At 34.0% G+C, this 25232-nt stretch overlaps 1 protein-coding gene across 2 annotated transcripts in view; it reads right to left on the bottom strand.

Moving 5' to 3' along the window:
- Positions 1-5235: 5235 nt before the first annotated feature.
- The window catches only part of Task6 (TWIK-related acid-sensitive K[+] channel 6), a 739267-nt gene continuing 719270 nt past the window's right edge, over positions 5236-25232 (bottom strand). Inside the window, exons 5-9 of one of the 2 annotated variants that reach the window (XM_067107815.1) lie at positions 14214-14370; positions 9088-9275; positions 7309-7481; positions 6837-6866; positions 5444-5571 (exon numbers count right to left, since the gene is read on the bottom strand). In XM_067107815.1, the coding sequence (XP_066963916.1) occupies positions 6860-6866; positions 7309-7481; positions 9088-9275; positions 14214-14370 (525 nt within the window). In that variant the 3' untranslated portion in view covers positions 5444-5571; positions 6837-6859. Of the gene's footprint in view, positions 5572-6836; positions 6867-7308; positions 7482-9087; positions 9276-14213; positions 14371-25232 lie in introns of both variants that reach the window. The other variant, XM_067107814.1, reaches the window with a different exon arrangement.

Raw genomic sequence — 25232 nt, 5'->3', positions numbered from 1 at the left:
CGAGGAATTTAGATCCTGAAAAGATTTTGTCAGTCAGACAACGGAACTACAAATTGTTTTTTTTTCTTTTTTTTTATCCAGTAATGACATCCGTAAAAAAGGCAAAAACTTTTTAAAATCTTTATGATTCTTAATGACTGAAACTTATATTCGTTTATGTACTAAAACTTATTTAATAAGCATCTAATAGAATCAGAGCCATTAAAAAATAATGATACGATGCAGTAAATGAAAGGAAGTAAATGGAACAATCAATCGAGGACAGTATTTCTGTCACATAAAAAATGGTGGCATTCAACCTTCTACCCATTTTCTCTTGTATTCAGGCAAAAATATACTAATGCATATACATAAATATTATAATAAATATGCTAATACATAATATACTTAAGGTGAAAAGAAACTACTCCTCAAAGAGAAATGACTTTATTACAAATGGATACAGAAAGGCCGAAGTGTGCAGCCTCGGTAAAGGAATAATTATTCACTGGCGATAATCGGTCTGGCTCCTTCCGAGAACATTTCCTATATAAAATTGGTCAGACTCGGGAAGTGAGCAGCCGTGTGAAGGATGAAGAGGATTCTCAGTTGGAGATCTGATGGAGTCCTACGTCTGATATTGACTCAGGAAAAAAACAAAAACAACCCAATTGATTTTTGTAACATTTCTCTAATTGTGTTAATTTTTTTAAAACTAGCAGTAAATATTTCCTAAGCCAAAAGTCGAAATTGCCCAAGAATTTCAGAGAGTTGGTTTGACTAAGTTTTTATATGTATTATTGTTATCATTATTACTGGTATTATTATTATTATCCCTGGTATTCTATGGATTAAATATATTCAAAATAAATTCTTCTTAGTAGAAATATACTGATGTATGAAAAGAAAGCGGTGGTTACGATAAGGCATAGCATAATGCCTCCTTCAAGTTAAGGACGCTTAGATGATCCATATGAATAATAATAATGTGGAATAGAGAGAAAAATCTATGGAATATATCATATTCTAGACGCTAAATTTCATTAAGTAAATACGGAAATACTTCCATGAGAAAGAGCTTCTAGGAATTTCTTAATCTCTGAGGCGATGACTGACATTCCGTTATTCCCAAAGAAACAGAATCGCAGAGGAAAACTCGGGAAAGGAAAGAATAAAAGCAGTTTTCATAAAGGGAGACTTCGTCCTTCTTTGCGTAGCGCAAGAAGGAAAACTTTCCCCTATCAAGGAAAGCTTCGTCAAACCAAGGAGATTGAACCAAACCTCCTCTTTTTTTTTTTTTTTCCTCTCGTAAGCGTGATGCGACAGAAAAGGCGGAAACAGAAGCCTTTTTAGAAGACAGAACGATACCTCTGTCTGGATCCTCATTGTCAACTGTCTGACCAAAAGCCATTTATGAATTGCAATAATTGCATGCATTTAAAGAAAATAAATACTCGTTTCAATGCACCGCAAGCAAGATGCAAGACGAAATATTTGTATAATCTTTCCTTAAGAAATAAAACAATGTAGCTTACACAGTTATCCCATCACAAGACGCAGGCGCGTCGATTACAACCCAAGTTATCCATATTCATTTAGTACAGACTTAGACTACTGTTTCTGCTGAATTTGGATTATTCGGAATTCATATTTTTTTTCTTACGAGACTAGAAATTTACAATCCAAATTTATACACAGGTACCACGAATAGATTCGTTAATAGCCACAGAGAATTTCATGTTATCTTCAGTAACCAATTATCATTTCTCCAAATTCGAGTAAACTACATTTTGATAATATCACCTGCAATACTATAAAATAATTATTTCAATATCTTAGCTTAATTTTTCACTGAATCAAGGCATCCCTTCATCTAATAGATTACACACCTGAGAAATGAATATGGACTCGGAATTACCACCCACGACATTCTTGGTCCGGATTAAGAATATGTCAACAATAAAGCAGTTTGTGGAATGGAATTCCAACAATAGTCTTAAGGCTTAACATAATTCGTTATTCAAGTTAATAGTCTATGTACAGAAATGAATACATGAATAAATATATATTCTATATGAGGGAACACATGCATACACACAAAGGTATGCACGGCAGAATGCGCTCTTTCGTCTAGTTGTCTTCGTGTGTATGTATATGTTCGTGTCTTTGATCGTTTGTGTACTTATATACATACATACATACATATATATATATATATATATATATATATATATATATATATATATATATATATATATATATATAATTCAATTTTACTTCCCCTAGGGATGGCATGGACATTATATTATGTAATCATAGGTTAATTAATTTTGTATTGGCTGAATAAGGGCTTCATGTAAAATATTCTGGGAATGCAACTGCCGGGTCCAGTTTCTCTCAAAAGGTTTGAAAATAATTTACATCAAAATCGATTTGAATAGCAGGAGTCAGTGAGTGGACATCAAAAAAAAAACTTGTATACAACAGTTATTCTTATAATGGATGCCATCTCTAAATATATATAAATATATATAAATAATATATATATATATATATATATATATATATATATATATATATATATATATATATATATGTATATATATATATATATATATATATATATATATATATATATATATATATATATATATATATATATATATATATATATATATATATATATATATATATGAATAATGTGAATGCGTTTGTTTGTGTATGTTCAGAAGTGCACCTTAGGCTATATCTTCATCCCATGACAGATGGAAAGTGAGTTTTCTATATACAGAGTTCATCCCGCAAAGGAAAAATGAAAAGTTCCAATTCTGTTGAAGCTCTCTTAACTGTCTTCTAGCCCGACTGATTAAACCATATTAGACAGCCTTAAATAAGAAAGTGTTCATAGCAATTATGAAAAGAAAGACACTTTTTTGTTTGTGGTGACGACATTTTCGAGCAAAGGAATGTTAAAGCCTCCAATGTGGAATAATTTTGGCATATAATATACTCGCATTATCTTTGTAATCTATAATAAAAAACAGTTTAGGGGTTATTTGATAAAACTTTTCTATATATTTTATTACTGATGAAATGCCACTATTTTGGGGATGCAGCTGAGAGGAACAAATGTTGATTTGCAGAATTCTTATAAACAAAGATGTGATAAGAATGCAATAGTCTATATTACCTACAACCAATATTCCAATGCAAGTCACCTAATCCATTCATGAATTGAAAAATATCATTAATATTTAAGATTTTTACTGTCTTGTCTAACGGCAACAATGCTCCACACGCAAATTCAGTTTTAATTATCCAAGAACAATTCAATTTGGGCTAATTTAATTTTCTTTATGAATTCAGGCTCTACCAAGACTTGTTCATTGTTCCTTTGGGTGCTAGTAGCTGTTCAATATGTGTAAGTGTATAGAATATACGCTCTAAGTTTGTCAAAATAGCGTGGACAAACATTTAAAATATCAGAAGGCGCTTGGACATTTCACATATGATGAAATCATAATGCTCCGACCATTCTTATGTTACACATCTCGGACCTTCAAGAAATGACCCTTTTATTTTATTTTTTTAAGAAAACAGCAAAACATTTCTTGAATGAAAAGGGAAATTTTTTACTATACAATTAGAGAAATTCTTTTTATATATGTATATATGTATTTAAGGAAATCATCTATATATATATATATATATATATATATATATATATATATATATATATATATATATATATATATATATATATATATATATATATATATATATATATATATATATATATATATTTATTTGAACACTCAGGCCAATAGCATTATAGCCTTGCATATCATGAATAAATGTATCACAGCAATTATCATACAAATATCTGGATGAAATGAACAGTCTTCTTATATACTCAACAAATACCTGCGCATATATTTGCTAATGAACCTTATCTGAAAATACTTCCAAACGAAGGTATTGTGAAAATCCTTAAGGAAGAGCAGCTAAGAGGAGAACAGTGAGATAATAAAGAAAGCTTCTACTTAGAGTCTGGAAAGCATGATTATAATTTACCAGCAGCAACAAAGGCAGATTTATGTGGCGTGAATTTTGATAAATAACATTCTTGCAGAGATTAGTAAAGTATGATGAACGACGTGAAATCTAGAGAGAATAACTGACCTAAGTGAGAATTGGAGCAGGAATTATTGGCTAAACTTATTCTGAGACGTCTACGTTCAGGAAAGAAAGAGAGACGATCTTTCATTATCAGATCCCTTTGCTCGAGTGTGAAAATGGTGATCTCGACTCGCTATAGAATTCCTCCATGTCCCTTCTCAAAAATGTCTTCATTCATCTTCGTTTTCTCAAAAAATCAACAACAACAGAGCCAGAGGGAAAATTTCACGTGGCAATGGAATAATAAAACTTTCATTTCCAGCTAATTACAGGTGCTGCATTTGTAGGCGTTGCTGACAAAAACACGACTAGCAATTGCTATCGCTTTGCTAGAAACTGGGACGGCTTTTGACCTTATCTGACCCCACTCGAAGTGAGATGTGACCTTAAAATAAATAAAAAAATCCTTTATTACATTATACTGGTAGGATAGGCCATAGCTGCCAACTTCAGGCGGCACGGGCACATCGTAATGCCTTACTTATGAGCTCGGAAAATATCAAGAGGAAACGCAGTACTTAAAGACAACTCAAGAGTCACGAGATGAAGGCATGTTTATCAGCAGTTCTGAACGTCACTAAAATGCACCTTTCAGTCATACCACGTCTCTTTCCGAAAGAGGTTCATAATGCACTGTGGTCTCTCGTAGTCGCGGTATGCGTGGCCCTAGATAAAGATAAATGAGTAAATTATCATAAAAAGGAAGAAGAAGAAGACGGAGGAGGAGGAGGAGGAGGAGGAGGAGGAGGAGGGAAGAGAGAGAGAGAGAGAGAGAGAGAGAGAGAGAGAGAGAGAGAGAGAGAGAGAGAGTCGTTTTATCGTTTGGGGGGTTATGATCAACCTCTCGTTTGAATATGCACCTTCATTATCGCGGTTACAAACAAGGCATTATTTTGTTCACATTTTTTTGGGGGGGGGTAGGACCCAGGGCTGCTTTCATGTCCCGCCTCATCTCCATCAAGCGGAAATGAGAATTTCACAAACGCCCCTTCCGGTAAATCATTTGAATATTTCGTTTGATCCAGGTTTCCAGAAGGATTTGAACTACTGTGAGAAATGCCGAGATCGTGCCACGTCACTGAGAGGTCGCTTGCATTGCAACTTCATTGCGATCCTCTTTTTTTTTTTCAAGAAAAAAAAAAACACACACACACAAGTCAGGGAGTCTTCAGAGAAGTCAGAACGAACGTGGTCCTTCGTCATCCGGGGCATTAAACAGAGTTTCTCTTTTGCACTATTGTGGGCAAGGGCACATATTCGAACTCGGAGGACGAGGAGCAGAGCTCCTCTTGAGTCTCCGTGTGGGTGACTTGTTGCTGTTGCTGCTGTTGTTGCAGTTGTTGCTGTCGTTGTTGTTGGAGCCGTTGTCTGCGAGGAAGTATGTACGATAGGTTCATTGGCCGCTTCCGCAAACTGCAATAAATAAGAATAAATATGTTTACTTTTGATTATGAAAAGCTAATCCTCATTAATGTGATTTGTCGGCATACTTATTGCAAACGTTGTCAAGACAAACATTTCATCATAGGAGATCCATTATATTAATTAGAATATGGGTTAGTGAACATGACCACCGAAAAAGTAAGAGTAGGTCCTATAATCTCTGATTAGGAGAGAAACAGTGATGTGGAAGGACATAAAAAATTTATGTAAAAGTTTGTCCTGAAAATGTCCATTAAAGACAAACAGGACTAAGATATAACCAGACGTCTCAGGGCGATAAAAATTGTGCATCATTTTTTTTTCGGATTTCAACTAAAAAACTCAGTCCTGATAACTACAATATTTCTTTGTCCCATTTGTAGAAAATGAAAATAATTGAAAGTATGGCATAGCAATCTGAGTGCAACAGGGTGAGTCCAAACATGCTTATAATGCTCTCTCTCTCTCTCTCTCTCTCTCTCTCTCTTTTTAGGTAATATTTTGATGGGAAAAAACCTTATCCAAGACAAGCACTGAATGTCATTCATTAGTAGGAGCTCCATCATTTTCCCAATTCAAAACTAGAGTGCAAAGAATCACTTGCATCTTAAAATTATAATGAGAAAAAATTATTATAATGTCGAATTAATTTATTACCACTGATGGGCAAGAAATTTCTAGGTGGACTTCATTTCTAGATGATCCATGTGAGCTGATAATGACTACTTTTTTTGGTGGAGGACGGAGGAGGGGGAGAAAGTGGGTGAAGGAGGGGAGGGATCTTATGCCGTGAAGGCCCCTTGTGCTGGCTGTCCAAAATATCAGTGCACAACTTTCAATGTCCTTCAGCCAATAGCGTCCGATTCCGAACTTCCTTCTAGTATGGGAACTTCCTTCTGGTACGGGTGAAAGTTACCAAGAGACTGTAATGACTTTTTCCCTTAAGTTTTGGATAACCTAGTTCTATTCCAGAACTCTTTTACAGGGGCACAGCAGTAATGAACGAAAGTTACAGCAAAGACTTAATTTTTTTTAGTGTCTTTTGAACAGATGTGCTCTATTTTCAAGTCCTCCCACGAAAATAGATCACTAGATCGAAAATCACTATAAACTACTGATTTTTTTAGCATGAGCAATTGATTTATTTTTTCTCAAAAATCGATCAGTCGATCTCCAGTGATACTTGTGACCAACTTTACGGCACAATGCTACAAATAGTAAAATAAAAGTACAAATACATCAGCATAAGGACTCACATACAACATTGCTGAATTTCCCTCTATATTCTGAAAATAAAGAAAACAAACAAAAGAAAAATGTGAAAATGTGTGTGTATGTAAATGTTTGGTTTCTGATTTGACAGGGATTGTTTGATAAAACTCAGGAGAACTACGCGAGAACATCACAATGACAACGCAGAAATACTATGCATGGTAAATGATTTGTTTTTACACTCAGAAACTGTTATGTTAATATGATTACTATTCCAATCTCTCTGGCACTAATAACGCTTACAGAGCATTACATTTCAATGTTAATGTTGCCTGTTAAATGTCATTCAGTTTCTATTTGCAGTGATTAAACGCCGAAAAATAATGTTAGCAATTATGGAAACGACCAATATTGCATTAAATAAATGCTACAACTGAGGTTTGAATTCACAAAAAAAATTTTACATAAATGATTTCTAGATTATTGTGTCTACGAACGGATGGAAAATGAACTGACCTATACGTCCGCCTGACCGGCAGAGAAGGACATGGTGTGCAGGACACGCAGGTGCAAGAGCAGACAGAGGTCAGGTCAGTCATGGAGTTGGCTTCCTGAGGGCACTGTCCCGATAGAATGGAGCCATTGGCTGTGATGACGTCACCTTCCAGCCTGACAGCGCCAGCGGCGGCCTGGAAATGAATGGGAATGAAATAATCATTCGCCCGAACGGCATTATTATGAATTAATTTAATTAACGGAAAAAACGGAATGATGAGGCCAGTAATTAAATTATACAATACAAGGACTTTGGCCATGTGTTCAACTAAAAGGTAGCTTTTTGCGATAAAAGATCATCTTTGGTTTCATTATTATTCAAGTTTTAGACGAAATTATCTCTAAAAAAAAAAAAATTTTTTGTACATTTCATAGACTGAAGTCTACGGCTTCTCTTTCTTCTTTTCCATATCGGAATCATTTTGCATTAAGTAGGAATATAGCGTTGCGTTTCAGTAGCTTACGTCATTTCTGGTCAGTCAGCAGATTTCACTTTGAAAAATCTGTCTTTGAACTTTTGTAGTACTTTTTTGAGAGTCATCTTAGCATTAATAACCTACGTTAATTACAAGAAAGCGTTGCACAAATTATCTCTACCAAGTTTTCCACACAAATTTACCTTAATTCACAATAGCTTTCTGCCAACTCATTCCCAATTAACAACCGACTAACAACACCTTTCTATTAACAGACTCCCATTAAATAACAATTTTTGACTAATTCATTCCTTAATTACAACCTACTAACAACATCTATTCACAAACTCTCAGTTAACAACAGCTGTTTACTAATTCACTCCCACTTGAAAATCTACGAACAACAGCTTCTATTTACATGCTTCCAATTGAGAAGAGTTTTTTACTAATTCATCCCCAATTATCAGCCTACTAACAACATCGTTCTATCTACAGACTCCCTACTTCCTTCCCAACTCAAAAAATGTCCTAACATAGCACCTTGCTAATTACAGACCCCCTACTTCCTAATTCAATCCCATCCCTTCTTCCTAATTCAATCCCACATAAAAATCTGCCAACAACTTCTTTCTATTTATAGACTCCCTACTTCATAATTCATTCCCCCTTAAAAATCTGCCAACAACTTCTTTCTATTTATAAGCTCCCTACTTCCTAATTCATTCCCCACTAAAAATCTGCCAACAACTTCTTTCTGTTTATAGGCTCCCTACTTCCTAATTCATTCTCCTTTAAAAATCTGCCAACAACTTTCTGTTTATAGACTCCTTACTTTCTACTTCACTCCCACTTAAAAATCTGCCAACTTCTTTCTATTTATAGACTCCCTACTCCTAATTCATTCCCCCTAAAAATCAGCCAACAACATCGTTCTATCTATAGACTCCCTACTTCCTAATTCCTTCCCACTTCAAAAAATGTTCTAACATATCACCTGCTAAATTACAGACTCTCTACTTCCTAATTCAATCCCACTTAAAAATCTGCCAACAACTTTCTGTTTATAGACTCCCTACTTCCTAATTCATTCCCCATTAAAAATCTGCCAACAACTTCTTTCTGTTTATAGGCTCCCCTAACATTTCCTAAAAATCTACAACAACTTTCGTTTATAGATTCTAATTCATTCTTAAAAATCTGCCAACATCTTTCTATTTATAGACTCCTAATTCATTTCCCTTAAAAATCTAATTCTGTTTATTCCCACTTAAATTCCATTAAAAATCCACAACAACATCTTTCTATTTGTAGACCCTCTGCTCACCTGGAGGGCTTCAGCCTCGTCTCTTCTCTCGTCCTCGGTGTTCATCGTGACGAACCTCAGCACGAAGAGATTGAGACACGCGGCGACGATGGCCATGCCGAAGAGGATGAAGACCAGGGCGAAGGCTACGTACTCCGGCTGCTGGTCAAGGGCGTGATCCTTCTGCAGGGCTACCATGTCCCCAAAACCTGAGGGTGAAAATATTTGATGTAGATATCTGTTTTGTCTGTTGGTCATTGCACAGACACTTTCGGTTTTCGGGCTGAAGACTTGACATGATTAAAAAGACAAACATTCACAAGTAGAACAAGAAGCACAGTTTAAAATGTTCAATTTAATATATATATATATATATAGAGAGAGAATATACATGTATATATATATATATATATATATATATATATATATATATATATATATATATATATATATATATATATATATATATAGCAGGAATAAAGTAGTAAACAGCCAGTTTAGTATTTCATTTGTTCATTTTGGAAATTCTTTTCGAGACTGCATGTCTCATCATCAGTGTTACAAAAATAATACACATAAAAATTACCAACAGATTTCTTAAAAATAACAAAAAGTTAAAACTGGTTTATATATATAATAAATATTATTTATATATAAAAGTTAAAATATATATATATATATATATATATATATATATATATATATATATATATATATATATACATATATATATATATATATTTTACAAGTGCCTTGATTTTTGAGAGTTTAACTGAGGTTCAACCAACGAAATGGAGAGTAAATGAAACTTGAATAAGAATGCTTGAAAGAGATAAAACTAACGGAGGAGAGACAGGAAAAATGCAGACTTGCTTCAAAAACAGTTTGAATGAAAACAAAATATTTTACAACGAACTTATTTGACATTGACTCCACCTATAAATTCTGTTACTGTTACACATTTATAAATTTTGCAAATTATATATGATATTCTTTCCTCTGGTTACTAATTCTAGTTAAACGGAGGGTGGTTGATATTACCTCAATTGCAGTCTAGTACTAGAAGACCTATGAGAATCACAAAATCTTACTCTATGCCCTGTTCTGTTTTTCCCCTCTTCTAATAAAGGTTTAAAGTTACTAACATAAAGCATAGGTAAGAGAAAAGCCGGTAAGCTATCGTACAATGTCCTAGGGACCGAACATACATAGGCTACATACATGCATATGTCGAATCTACTGGTCACTTTTTACCAGATACATTTGTAGTGACAAGCGTATCCGAAAAAGCGCGAAGAATTCGAGAAGTTAAGAGGGCATTGTGGCTGTTACAATTACATGCATATGTTCAGTGCCCCAGCATCCTCACCACCCACGTATGACCTGGGAGAGCAAGGTAAATGGCTGCTGATAACTCAATAAAGACACATATAAGCCCCTAAACATCCTGTACTTCGTCTATAGGGGCAGTAAACTAGGGAGCCAGTGAAAATCTGTTAGCGATACCATTGAACATCCGAGACCCTAATATTTGTAATCATCAAATCAAACAGACCATAGTTTACAATCATTTATCCTTAATTTCAAACCAACCAGGAAACAAACTCCCTTTTTAATATCCAAATTAAGCAAAGCCAGTGCTACCAGTAATGCAAGTTATAATCCTATCATTTAATTCCCTTCAAAAGGCCAGAGAATGTTAGTGTAGTCAATGTATCATTTATTAATACAAGGAAAAAAAACTTTGTAAATGATGAAGTCCTCCTTTTCCTTCTTGCTTATTTGAAAAAGACTGTGTCACATATATGAAAGCTGTTTTTAATTCCATGCCTGAACGAGAAAAAAAAAAGATTTTAAAAGCACCCGAGCCTCCTTATGATAAAGGCTAACAAACAAAAAGCCAGCGGTGGATGACATAATGAAGAAAAATAGAGCAATGACATAAGTGCGGAAAAACGGTGGAGAGTATCAAAAATATCGTGGCAGACTCGCCCATTAATAAAGGCTGGACGAAAATAGAAGGGTACCGAAACATTCCCAGTAAAAACAAAAATTGTTTATCCTCAGTATATTTTCTCCGCATTACTATTTACTAGTAACATTTTCATTGTTTGTCTATCTTTTTCAACTATAAGCCTTATAACTCACATTTACTATTATATTATATATTATATATATATATATATATATATATTATATATATATATATATATATATATATATATATTATTTTATGTTATTTTCATCCTCATAAATTCTTTTCACTTTACTTACTATGCAGTGTTATTATTGCTATTAAACTTTGATGTTGTGTAGGCTACACTTAATTACAAGAGAATATAAATGATCATGAAGGTTTGTGAATGCATTAAATTTATGCGCAATGCAAGAACACAAATACATACACACACACATATATACACACATACATATATATATATATACATATATATATATATATAAATATATATATATATATATTTATTGTATATATGTATATATACATATATACTCTCTCTCTCTCTCTCTCTCTCTCTCTCTCTTCTCTCTCTATATATATATATATATATATATATATATATATATATATATATATATATAATATATGCATGTTAATATATGCACCCATACACAAAGTACAACGTTTCAAATAAAAATCAACGCGTGTCACTATCTTACTGACACAGCACCCTACTGCCTCCTAAAAATTAGCCTGGAACTAATCCATTATAATGAGAACAGGCTTATCGAGAAAACGAGCCTCGCAAACTGCAGCGTCAGCAGAATTTAAGAATAACGGCACATTAAAGGCCTCCAGCACTTGGATCAAAAGGCACCAAAATTAGAAATACCGTTTTCATGTTTCTTTCTCTCTCTTTTTGGTTGTTGCTGGATGTTTGGAGAGTTTCCAATCACTCTGAGCATATAAAAACCTCCCTTAAAAACAGGTAACGTAAGACTCAAAACTCTTGATTCGAAGCAATAAATTCCGAGGATAGACATCAACCGAAATTTTAGAGGCGGTCACTTTTCAGTGAAACGTCCGATTTTATCTGAGCAATTTCCATATTATGACAGGTTTTATTTCAGCTATTCTCGATCAAATAAATGTTACAAGACTGGTAACAACTCTACGTTATCTGAAATGATATCAAGGCAAATATTTTACGAAAGGAACCTATGAGACTGAATTTCAGATCCTTATCCTTTTATTCATATATTCTCCTCTGTAATGAATTCATAATGTCATGTGGAGTTTTCCAAAGCTTCCAGCGACGTATCTCGGACCAAGTGGTCGTTTGACATTTGATTGGCTGTAAAACCGAAGTCTTAATGTAAACGGTTGTAAGTCAGACACGCATAATGAGCCACACACAGAAACGGATACACATTCACATACAGGAGTAAATATAAACATCCGTATATCTATATATCTATATCTATATCTATCTATATATATATATTAGAGTTGAGAGAGAGATATATATATATATATATATATATATATATATATATATATATATATATATATATATATATATATATATATATATATATATATATCTTATTCTCTTTTCCATTTTAAAACTTTTGCAATTTTTCATAAAATCTTAATCAATGGGGTTGCTAGCCCGCACCCTCTGTTTTTTTAATCTGGCACCCAATTACAGATCTAGCATACGCGAACCAAAAGCTGCACTGCTCTTCTTACGACGCCCACTTTGGCTGATTGCTCCTGGTACTCTGCATCGATGGTAGTTTCGACACAATAGGCAATTCAGGTTCCATCAACAAGTAAGACCTACTGCAAGAATACGGGTGTGCCCCCGGGCCTTTTTAAAAATACGTCATGCCCTTTGGAATGCAAAATGCTTCATTCCAGCGCATGATCAGTCACTAAGTTCAAGGTTTGGGAAGAGCAGGCCTTGTGTCACTGCATACTGAAGCATAATGAGTCAATATACAGTGAAACATAGGAAGAATACATCAGGAGTTTAAGCTCTTTTTAAAAGTTTAGCCAAGGCCAACTTAACAATGAAACTACAAGTGGCCTCGTCATGCCACCGTGGAACACCTTGGCCATGCAGCTGATCTTGGAAATGTAACCACCTATGGGGGCAAAATAAAAGGGCATCCAAGGCATCCCCGTGCCAGAGACTTAAAGAGAGCTCCGCTTTTTCCTAGGCATTCCAAGGTGCTATCAGAAATTCTGCGAGAATTACTCAATTATCGCCTTGTCCTTTGAACGATCTCTCAGAAAAACACCAAGTATAAGGAAGGGTCAAGTTCATTGCCGAGATACATTATGTCCTTTTAAAAATGAATAAGCACGACAACTACATCAAATGCACCTGATCTCAATTACGTGTTCAAGATTGCAATGATGCAGCAGAAAGCACAGGCCAGAGAGCCAATAGTTCGTCACATTTGATTAAAAGAAATTCATGAATCACCAGTGGAATTATGCTACAATGGCTGAAACTGTTAGTCTAGTACCAGCAGCTGAAAATTCTTCAACATACCTTCAGTGTAACGGGCTGACCCTAACCACCTTCCATTCTTTTAAATTATGATGAATGAAAACATGGCTGTGATTCCTAATGTTAGAGTTATGAAAGAACAAAAAATAAAAAAATAAATAAAATGATGGATAAGTACACATAAGGCTGCATTTAGTAACCCATCGTATTTACAATATCTGGTTTCTGTATAGTGGAGGATAGGTTATGTAACAAAAGAAGTTTCATGCGGTCTCTGAAATAATCTGCAAACAAGCAGTGATGCGTCTCCGTTAAAATGAAGACTAGTAATTAAATGACGGCAGGCTGAGCAGAAAATTTTGAGGCAATTAAGTTTTAATATCCGAAAGTTTTTCTATTCCTAAACTCTCTAAAATATCGCCAGAGAAGTATTTCCCCTTCAGACGGCAGTTTCAGGCACCGATTTTGCAACAAAAAACTGAGTTCTGAGCTAGTGTTATTTATAATTTTCTCAACTTCCTCTTAACAAACATAACAATTTTCCTTCACATATCTGAGCAGGGCAATTTGCCATACAAATACGGAAACCGATACACAACCATACATTTAGGCACGAATGGATTACGGAAAAAGTAAAGCGGTAATAAGAAGTCAGGTCGTCCTTACCAATAGTCGTCAATGTGATGACACAGTAATAGACCGAGTCGAAGTATGACCACCTCTCATATCTGGAGAAGACGGCTGCTCCCGAAGTGATCGTGATAGTTGACAAGGTCGTCACGACCAAGATCAGGTCGATTTCGGTCGCATCGGTGGCTCGGCACTGCAAAGTAAAGAGAGAAAAGTGAGTTGGCGCAGGGGAATCATTACGGTAAGAGTGAAGTGGAATCAAAAGATAAGCATGAAGAATTAATATGACTTAATTCTGTAAGGATACAAAGTATTCTATAAACGTAAAATACTTTGTTACTCCACATACACACATCACTGTTAGTAGAAAGTGCTGTTCTCCAGAAAAAAAAAATAATTAAAAACTAAATTTAAACAAAGCTGCATTCGTTAATGAGCACAAGAAAAATCTTCATGAAGACTGTGCATCAGTGCTATTAGATCCGTTTCTTAACAGCAAATGTACGCACGTACATATATAATTATATATTTTGTGAGTGTAACTATATATATATATATATATATATATATATATATATATATATATATATATATATATATACATATACATATATATATTTATATATATATATATATATATATAATGTACTATTTATATTTTATATGCTAATGTACTATATATGCTAGTACCTATATATGCTAATGTACCTATTAATTAATTGAGACAAACTGTTTCAGCCATCATATCCACAAAGAAATTCACAGCTGTGTTCTTGAAATACAAAGCATCTTGGATACGAGTTCACATTCGCATGAAGGCTGACACTTATTCTCTTATTTATAGAGCAGGTTACATTAACTTACACTTATATCGTGCGAAAAAGTGATTTGCAGTGTAGGGATCAGTGGGTGAGAGAGGCTGACCCTATGCTATATGAAGGGCAGCGCAAAGTTCATTATCGGTACACTACCACTTTTACATACAAATAAATAAATATTCTGCTTTCTGTATTGGGGCCCACGGGCTTGTAGCTTTCTGCTTTTCCAAGTAGGGTTGTAGCTTATCCTAATAATAATAATAATAATAATAATAATAATAATAATAATAATAATAATAATAATAATAAGTGTTCTTGTTCATTAAAAGAACTCATAAACGAAGGTAACAGTAAATGTACGATTTTTCACCTCGAAAAATTTTACCCTCGTTCAAGTGTCCATTTAGATGCAAGGGAGCAAATATCTGAAATAACATAAATTGCTGTTCTGTAAGCTAACTGCATTAACTTGGCCGGAATACTAATAAGATTCAATGGTGAATGAGTAAAAACTACTGTTTAGAAGAAGAACTTGGGGTATGGAATTATACTGGGTCATCTGAACTCCATAATAAAGAGAGACTGAAACAAGTAAAGAATGCACCGAAATTTCTTCGGCGCAATCGAGTTTTCTGTACAGCCAGTACAGTGTATAATCAAGGCCACCAAACAGATCTATCGGTATCTTTCGGTATGAGCAGCACCCATGAAACTTAACCAAGGCCCGGTGTGGTGGCCTATCCTATATCGTTGCCAGAAGCACGATTATGGCTAAGTTTAACCTTAAATAAAATAAAAACTACAGAGACTAGAGGGCTGCAATTTGGTACGTTTGATAATTGGAGGGTGGATGATTAACATATCATTTTGCAACCCTCTAGCCTCAATAGTTTTTAAGATCTAATGGCGGATAGAAAAAGTTCGGACAGAAAAAAGTGCGGACAGAACAAAGGGACGGATAGACAAAGCCGGCACAATAGTTTCCTTTTACAGAAAACTAAAAACTAACCCGAAAATTCTTTGTAATGCCATAAGAGTGGGATCAAAATCTACATTCTAGATAGCACCTTCGAACGATTACAAATCAAAAATCCTTCTGTCTTCATCAATACTAAAATTTCATCTCAAGTTTCTTTGATGTGATTCTCACAAGTCAGTATTAAATTGCAAGTAAATATAAATATCCTGAAACTTTAAATCCGCACTGAGATTAGTAGGACTCCTTTGAATCACAATGTCCTTTTTATTTTTACAAATATTGAATTTGGCTGAGAGGACGGGTGTGGATTCAGATTTTTTTGAGAAGTTAAGTTCATCCAACTAAAAAAAATAACCTTTGGTCGGTAATAATCACGTTCAGAGCAGGCGAAAGGTATTTTTTTTTTTAAATCGTGCTTGCAATTTTCGTAGTATAAATCACATCACGAATATCACTGTCTGCACACAGTATTGCCAGTGTCTAGAGGGACTTTCCTGACATAGTAGCCATTCATCATAGAAGTAATCTTTACTTTATGTCAAGCTCGGATAAAATATCTTTTACAAAGACTCTTTTTTTACTCGTTGCTCTGATATGATTACAATCTGAAAGAATTTATGTATAAAGCGTCGCATAAAATACCAAAGTTGTTGATTTTTTTTTTTGGCAGCATGTCGATACTAGGTTTGGGAGTCCTTACGACCGGTTTAAACATGCCACTTTATTATAAAGGCTATAGAGAAGTATATTGGGAAAAACTTTCAGTGCAACACCAGGGTCCAGTTAAATGTATAATATAAAAATAATAAGGAATGCCCCGGGAGCTAAATTATGGTTCTCATAAAGAAGAGCACCAGGTTCGTGTCACTTGAAATTGTTTTATGTGGGACTCAGAAAGGATAGCAAGTTTGGAAGTTTCAGACATGAAACAAAAGGGCAATTCTAATTTCTTAATAATAATAATAATAATAATAATAATAATAATAATAATAATAATAATAATAATGAAGCGTTAATATAATTATCATTATCATTAAAGAGGATATTTGGTAACGACAAAACAAGTTACAACTCATTTGACTGTCAAACTCCCACGAAACAAAATGCTAATAATAATAATAATAATAATAATAATAATAATAATAAATAATAATAATAATAATAATAATAATAATAATAATAATAATAATGAAACATTATTAAAATTATCACTATCATTACCGAGAATTATTTGGCAATAAATAACCAAATCACAACTGATTTGGCAGACAACTTCCGCGAAACAAAATCCCATTATCCATATAAACAATTAAAAAGAAATGATCTTGCAGTATCCAAAATAAATTCCAAAGACTAATAGAGAAATAAACCACCCACATGACCCAAATCATCGTGATCCTAAATCAACTACAAAGAGATCAGTTTCTCCTATACTGCAATGACTCATGTTTGATAAAATATTCAGCCAGAATCGCCCTTCTATTGTATTCTGTTTTGACGGGAGATTTATAAAGAGAATGCCAATCAACACTCAAATTGGAACAACGTAGTATTATTCAGAGCGCGAGTGGCATGCTAATATTCATATCTCGCACCGTTCCCAAAATACAGTTAACTCGGGGGAAATGAAACCGCTGCAAATCTAGCGAGTGTGAAAGTCCTTGACTTGGTGGAATAACCAGGCTAAAGGTAAACAAACTGCATGCACATATACAAAACTGATAATTTTTAAATGACAATAACTCTGAACATGAGAAGGTGTGAAGCTGTAATGGCTTTGTCTGTATTTCAATTTTTTTTTTCACTCTGTATGACGTCACGAGAGACCGAAAGAGATATAAACCAGGTTTATTTCTATCTTCAATGAAAAGACGATCTGGTACTCTTGAAATCATCAGTATACATATATACATATATATATATATATATATATATATATATATATATATATATATATATATATATAATCATTTACGTATATATGTGTATATAAATATAAATATATATGTATATATAAATATATATAAATACATTTATTTATATGTATATATATAAATATGTATATATAAATATATAATATATTTATATATATACAGTATATATAAATTCATATATATATATATATATATATAAATACAATTTTTAAATAAATATATATATATATATATATATATATACATTTATATATAATATATATATTATATATATATATTATATATTATATATATATAAATTTATATATATAAACATATATTTTAAATAAATAAATAAATATATATATATATACATTTATATATATAACATTTATATATACAGTACATATATATATATATATATATATATATATGTAATATATATACATTTATATATACATATATATATATGTATATATACACATTTATATATATATATATATATATATATATATATATATATATATATATATATATATATATATATACATACATACAGGCATCTGATTATTAGACTTGGGGGTGCTGCTGTTTTCAGCACTGGGACCTGCAAGGGTACATGAAAACTCTGCCGTTGCCAATAAATACATGCAGCTCTTAAATGCAAGCACTTTCAATTTTACTGCTGTCCGTGGTGCGTAACTAACGTTGTTGAGCAGAATACATTTTGTGTGAAAGAAGAAAAGAGGGATTTACTTTGTTCTACATAATATTTCTCTTCGTCTTTTCAAGCTACAGCAGTACCTCACGCAATGCATAATACTGCAAGTTACCATGGAAGTCATTTCCGACTACTGCATACGTCTAATATATATTCATTTGGCACACCCGGGTAAATGCTGCGTCAACTTGGGACAACGCAACTAATGTAATATTGTTTTCCTTTTGTGATACTTTCGTACATTAAATTTTAATCAACATCAACTGACCAGCAAGAAGTAATTTTCAGCGAAATACCGAGACGTGGATACTATAATCGAAATCTATCAGGCAAGAACTTAAAAAAAAAAATGAATATTTTCCTAGTAACTACCTTCACCCTAGGGCTTGTGTTTATCAGGTTGCCTGTCTTTCTGTGACACTTCCACTGTTTTTATCTTCAGAGATCTGCTTGACAGTACTGTGGTCTTTTTACCTATTGGAAATAATAATAATAATAATAACATAACACACACATAATAATAATAATAATAATAATAATAATAATAATCAGGAACAGCCAAACAAGTGCTATAGTCAACATTTTTTATTCCACTGGACGTTTCTGGCTTTAACACACTAAGCCATTTTTCGACCTAAAATATAGAGGCAAAAACACCAAAGAATAAAACTTTAAACTAGTAAAATACAAATTCAAAGAAAGGTCACACTTGAGAATAATTTTTTATATACTATACGTTACAAAAAAAAAAAAAAATACTACTCAGAAAAGAAAACACAGTGACTTAAAACTAATACAACTCAGTGAATTAATACACAATAATAATAATAATAATAATAATAATAATAATAATAATAATAATAATAATAATAATATAGGTAGTAAACCCACTTTTAAACATGTAGTATTGAAGGTGATAACCGCATCAGCTGCATTCAATTTGTGTGGAGTTTTATTGAATTTTCGGGGTTACTGCATTCTGCTAGTAACTCGCGATGTTTGTCATTCTTGGAGAGGAAAGCAGCTGCAGAACTACCGAAGTTTCCAACTGCTTTCCTCTGCAAGGATGACAAACATCAGCGAATTCCTGGCAGAATGCAGTAAACCTGAATAATAATAATAATATAATAATAATAATAATAATAATAATAATAATAATAATAATAATACTGAAGTCTTTATACATGAGGCGGACTCGACATCATTAGCTCTCGTTCCACGTAATGTTGTGATTATTATTAATAGTTTAACCGAACAACTTGCCCCGTTATTAAACTCATTTAACTTGCCCAAATTTGAATTTAATTATCTCATAATGATTTGGAGCATTAACCTCCATGTAATTAATGCCATCTAGTAACTAACTCCTCATAAGCTGACGTTTCACTTTATTTAGTTTGTTTCGAATAAGCCTTAAGTCCCGTGGACATGGCAAACCTGTTTGCATCTTAACTGAATTAAGAATCTGATAATTAATAACTAATCCTTAAATGAACAACTAAGTTCCACTATAATTTGGCGATTGGTTAAAATAAGTGATATACAATAGTAAAAAAATGAAAATTTCCGAGGTATAGTTAATTACTTCAAATTGCAAATGCATTTTTCCTGGGATCTGCCTCATTCTTTTAGTCTTAACAGATGACATGATTGTTTGTCTTGTCTTAAGAAAAACATCACGGTATTCTTACGATACTATTCTTGTTGTAACTGTTTACAAAAAACCAACTCCACCAAAAGAGAGAGAGAGAGAGAGAGAGAGAGAGAGAGAGAGAGAGAGAGAGAGAGAGAGAGAGAGAGAGAAGTTGCGGCTCTCCATAACGGAGATCTATAACCGATCACTCAGTGGTGTAGTCTACGTGGTCTGGGGATGAACTTGCAAAAAGCTATTTTCAATGCTGCTTGGCATCAGCTTTGACTTTAAGCTTTCTTTTTCACAGTACTATACAATATATCATCTGATGCAGCAACACAAAGGGGTGCTGTTCACAAAACTTCACACATCCACAGAGATGATGGTTTTAATGTTAGACGTTTCAGAGCCTTTGCTCAAGTACTGTTGAGTATTGGCCTGTTTTGACGTCAGTAGCTTCCGAGTGGTGGTTCCTTTTTCCCCCCCCCCAACAAAGATAATTGCCATTAAGACCATCGTCGGGAGATCTCCTCTCTGACATCTTTCATGAGCTCTATTCTAAGGAAGAAATTCCATTAGCGAAATGAGTTTCTTCACCCGAATAACTAGCGCGTGCTATTTTCCTCAGCATCCATATTCTGCGCAGATGTCACGTTGTCATACTGTCCAGTGACAGAAGTTAGCCCTTGTTTATAATAAACCTGTGGGTTGCTTTTCTTCGCAGCAATGCTTTCGCTTTTTAATCTATACTTTTTCAGGAATATAATAATTATAACTGCTATCAGTCACTCTTCCAACTGTGATTAACATAGTTTTTCGATTTTTCAATTCACTTGATATATGTATATATACAGTATATATATATATATATATATATATATATATATATATATATATATATATATATATATATATATATATATATATATATATATATATATATTATGCATACATTATCCTCACACGAATTTCTATTTAAATGACAACCAGGTACCCATTCCTCAACTCATTTTAACATTTTCATTAAAAACGTATTTGTATCATCGAATTCATAAAACTTACCTAACACAGCTCACGTCTCAAAGCGAAATTGAAAAGAAGCAAACAAAAGATAATTAGATCACATAAATTATTAGTTCGTGAAAGAAAACTTGGACGCAATAAATCCCATTTTGCAAGACCAAAATAAGACCCCAGGTAAACGTGAGGAAAGATATAAACATTTTACAAAGGCAAAATAAGACCGGCTTAAATGCGAGGAAAGATATATAAAGGAGCCAGAAATGCAGACAACCTGCAGCAACATCCTTTTTCGACAGTAAAGTGGAAATAGGAACATCGTAAAAATGCATGCTCGAAGAAACTGGAACCCGGTATATTCCCGGGGAGATAAAATAAATGATCGTCTTTTTATTGAATTTCAAAGAGGTGCCGAGACGGTAAGTTTGCGAAACCGTGACGAAGACTACTGCCGAAGGAGAAACTGTTTGAAAAATACTGCCACTATGGTAGTTGGAGTTAACAAATTAAATTTGTTCTCATACTCTAGACTAAAACCCGAAACTTCTGTTTACCATCCCCCTCCCCGCTGTAAATTATTATTATTATTATTATTATTATTATTATTATGGCTATTATTATTATTATTATTATTATTATTTTGTCTATCACAGTCATCCTGTTCGACTGGAGTGGTTTTTATAGTGTGGGGTTCAGGTTGCATCCTGCCTCCTTAGAGTCCATCACCTTTCTCACTACGTACGCTGTTTCTAGTAGCACACTCTTCTGCATGTGAGTCCCTGAAGCTTCTGCATCTAGTTTTTCCAGATTCCTTCAGGGATCCTGGAATCGTGCCTAGTGTTCCTACGTTGTGTGGCTATTATTATTATTATTATTATTATTATTAATTTTCACCTGGAACCACTGCATCATTTTAAGGAATACCTGATCTCCAGTCTCTGCTGGTCTGACCTTTTATACCATATGACATGTAGACATCAGATAACTTTTGGCTAAACACCAGCCACACAACAGCGAGGTTCGAGAAAGGCTTCGTTTAAGCACCCGATTTTGAACCTTCTTCGTGCCCCTTGAGAATTCGTTAGCGGCGGACTATTCGCACCTCTGGAGTCACTTAATAAACGAAGAACGAGCACCCTGAAGCGTTCTCCGGTCTGAAGCTGGGATGTAAATAACACGACATGTTAATTAAAGAATCCTTTACTCTTCATGTTGTGCTGCTCCCGGCCGGCTGATGAAGAGTTAGAGGAATTTACTTCTGGTGATAGAAATTCATTTCGCTATAATGCGTTTCGGATTCCTACAATAAGCTGTAGGTCCGTTGCCAGTAGAACCACCTGGTTCTAGTCATCGTAAAATAAGTCTAATTTTTCGCCAATCCCAGGAGGGAAAAGAAGAATCAGCTCAGTGTCTGGTAAAACTAAGGTATACTTGACTTTTTCTACAATACGAAACGTACGCTCTAAGTATGCATTTGTAAAAAAAGTATGCCTTAGTTTTACCCAGACCGAGCTGATTAACAGCTCTCCTGGGGTGGCCCAAAGGATTAGACTTATTAGATTTATTTAACGCGGCTATTGAACCAATTGGTTACTTAGCAACGGGACCTGCAATGGCTTATTAAATCCGGGCCGCATTATAGCGAGAAATGAATTTATCACCAGAAATAAATTCTCTAACTCTTCATTAGCCGGCAGAGAGGTAAACTGGGCTACCGAGCGCAAAGGCCACAACTCTGCTGCGACTCGCCCAAGGAAGAGGCTATATAAGAGGAAAGTTAAGTATACCTTTAGTTTAACCAGACTACTGGTTGATTAACAGCTCTCGTAGGGTTGTGAAGGATTAGACTATTTTACGTGGCTAAGAACCAATTAGTTACCAGCAACAGGACCTACAGCTATTGTGAATCCGAACCATTATATCGAGAAATGAATTTCTGTCACCAGAAATAAGCGATTCCTCTAATTCTTCATTGGCCGGCCGGAGAATCGAACGCGGGCCCAGCAGAGTGCTAGCCGAAAATTATACCGACCCGTCCAACGAGGAACTATTTGTTAGAGACACTGTTCTTTTAGGTTATATATGCATAAAGGGGGAAATGACGTTTGAAACACTTTCCTGAGAACATTCTTCACCTTTCTTCAGCAACTGATAAAAATTGACTGCACTGGGATTTTACTTATAGTTTTAATTGTTGATAGCTGTTATCCAGTCTAATTTCAACCCATGCTTTCTTAAAATATACAAGACTCACTTGTCCCATAAGCTTCTCTTTCTCTTTCCAGGTTACTATGCTAGTCTTCAGGATTTGAATGCTAGCCCCACCAGCAGGCGTTGGTTATATATATATATATATATATATATATATATATATATATATATATATATATATATATATATATATATATATAATGTATAGCTTTGTATGTATGTAGTTTATGTTACACAAGAACGCTCATTATAGAGGCATATAATGTATAATGGAACACTTTATGTTTCACAAAAAATAAAAAAACAGATTCCTGAACTACATTAAATAGAAATGTTGGTATAAATTAAACGACAACAAGAACAACAACAACAACAGCAATAATAATAATAATAATAATAATAATAATAATAATAATAAATCTACATTCTAAGCAGAGGAATTTTATGCATTCTATAACCACAGGAATATTTTCCTACCACATGTCTCTTTCCTCTTCCTCCTCCTCCTCCTCCTCCCCCTCCTCGTCTTCTTTTTCTTCTCCTTTTTCATCAGGCCTGGGCTAGGTAAGAGTATTAATTTGCTAAGCTCGCCAAACTTCGATATAAAAATGCGGTTTGATGTTAATATCTTATCAAAATAATTCTCAGTGCAGCCATGATCTTAAGAATTCTAATCCTTATTTTTATTGAGTAGCTGGGGTTTCCTAACTTTCCTTTCATGTCAGTTTATATATAAAGTCAAGTTCAAAAAGGAATAAAAGAACTTAAAATATCGCCTTTCGTTTCTGAATGCGAATTCTCCGCTGCGTTATAAATATGAGGCCAATGAATAACTGCGCGTCCATCAACTTCAAAGCAATTCATTTAGTTTTACAGTTCAGATATCAGAGAGAAAACACGGCACGGTATTTTGAACTGGATAAAAAAACCCGTTTAGTTGAATCCGGCATATTGTTGCTTTTATAAAAACTTGGCTTCATGTTGATTGCATCTCTTTTGTAGCCTTTCAGTAAAGCGGGAATATTTCGAATTTGCCTTGGAATAGAACAGATTGATCACCTGAGATAGTCAGAGGAGGTGAACACGGCAGAATGAAAATTGAGTACGAATGAAAACACGAAATCCATTTATTCTGACACTTATATTCTATGACAGTTATTTGTACCTTATAGAATCAGAATTTTAATGTTTTCCCCTCGACTGCTGTGCGAAGGTAAAAGCAAATTCCACAGTTGCCCATAGGGTTGGTCATAGGTGCGAGTTTTCTATCTCCTGGGAGCTTTTAGAATCACTGTAAACTGAAAATGGCTTCATATCTCTCTCTTCCCAGTTGATATTTTCATGACAAATAGGAAGAGAGTATGTTTTGACTGTAATATTCTTTACAGACTGCATCGGAATAAAAGCCAGCAATAATACAAAGATTCAAGGATGTTATGCTGCGTAACGACGAAACTTGGGAGTAGAAGGTGAGAGACAATTTGTCTATGAATTTAAACTGTATTAAGTCAACAGGTATTCCTGTAATATACAGGGTGTTTCACCAAGTGTAAATTCTTACGCCCTGTAAGACAAAGGATTCCTATTACGGTTATTTGCGTAACCTGTAACAAGAGAGAGAGAGAGAGAGAGAGAGAGAGAGAGAGAGAGAGAGAGAGAGAGAGTATCAGATTCAAAGTTTACGACCTACCCATTAGGAGTCCAACTAAAAGCATAAATTCCCAGGCCCCAATATCGTGTGTAAGTGGCCATAAGTGGCC

Source organism: Macrobrachium rosenbergii, chromosome 8 (assembly GCF_040412425.1).
Source record: "Macrobrachium rosenbergii isolate ZJJX-2024 chromosome 8, ASM4041242v1, whole genome shotgun sequence".
Lineage (NCBI taxonomy): Eukaryota > Metazoa > Arthropoda > Malacostraca > Decapoda > Palaemonidae > Macrobrachium > Macrobrachium rosenbergii.
This window is presented reverse-complemented; position numbering and strand designations above follow the sequence as displayed.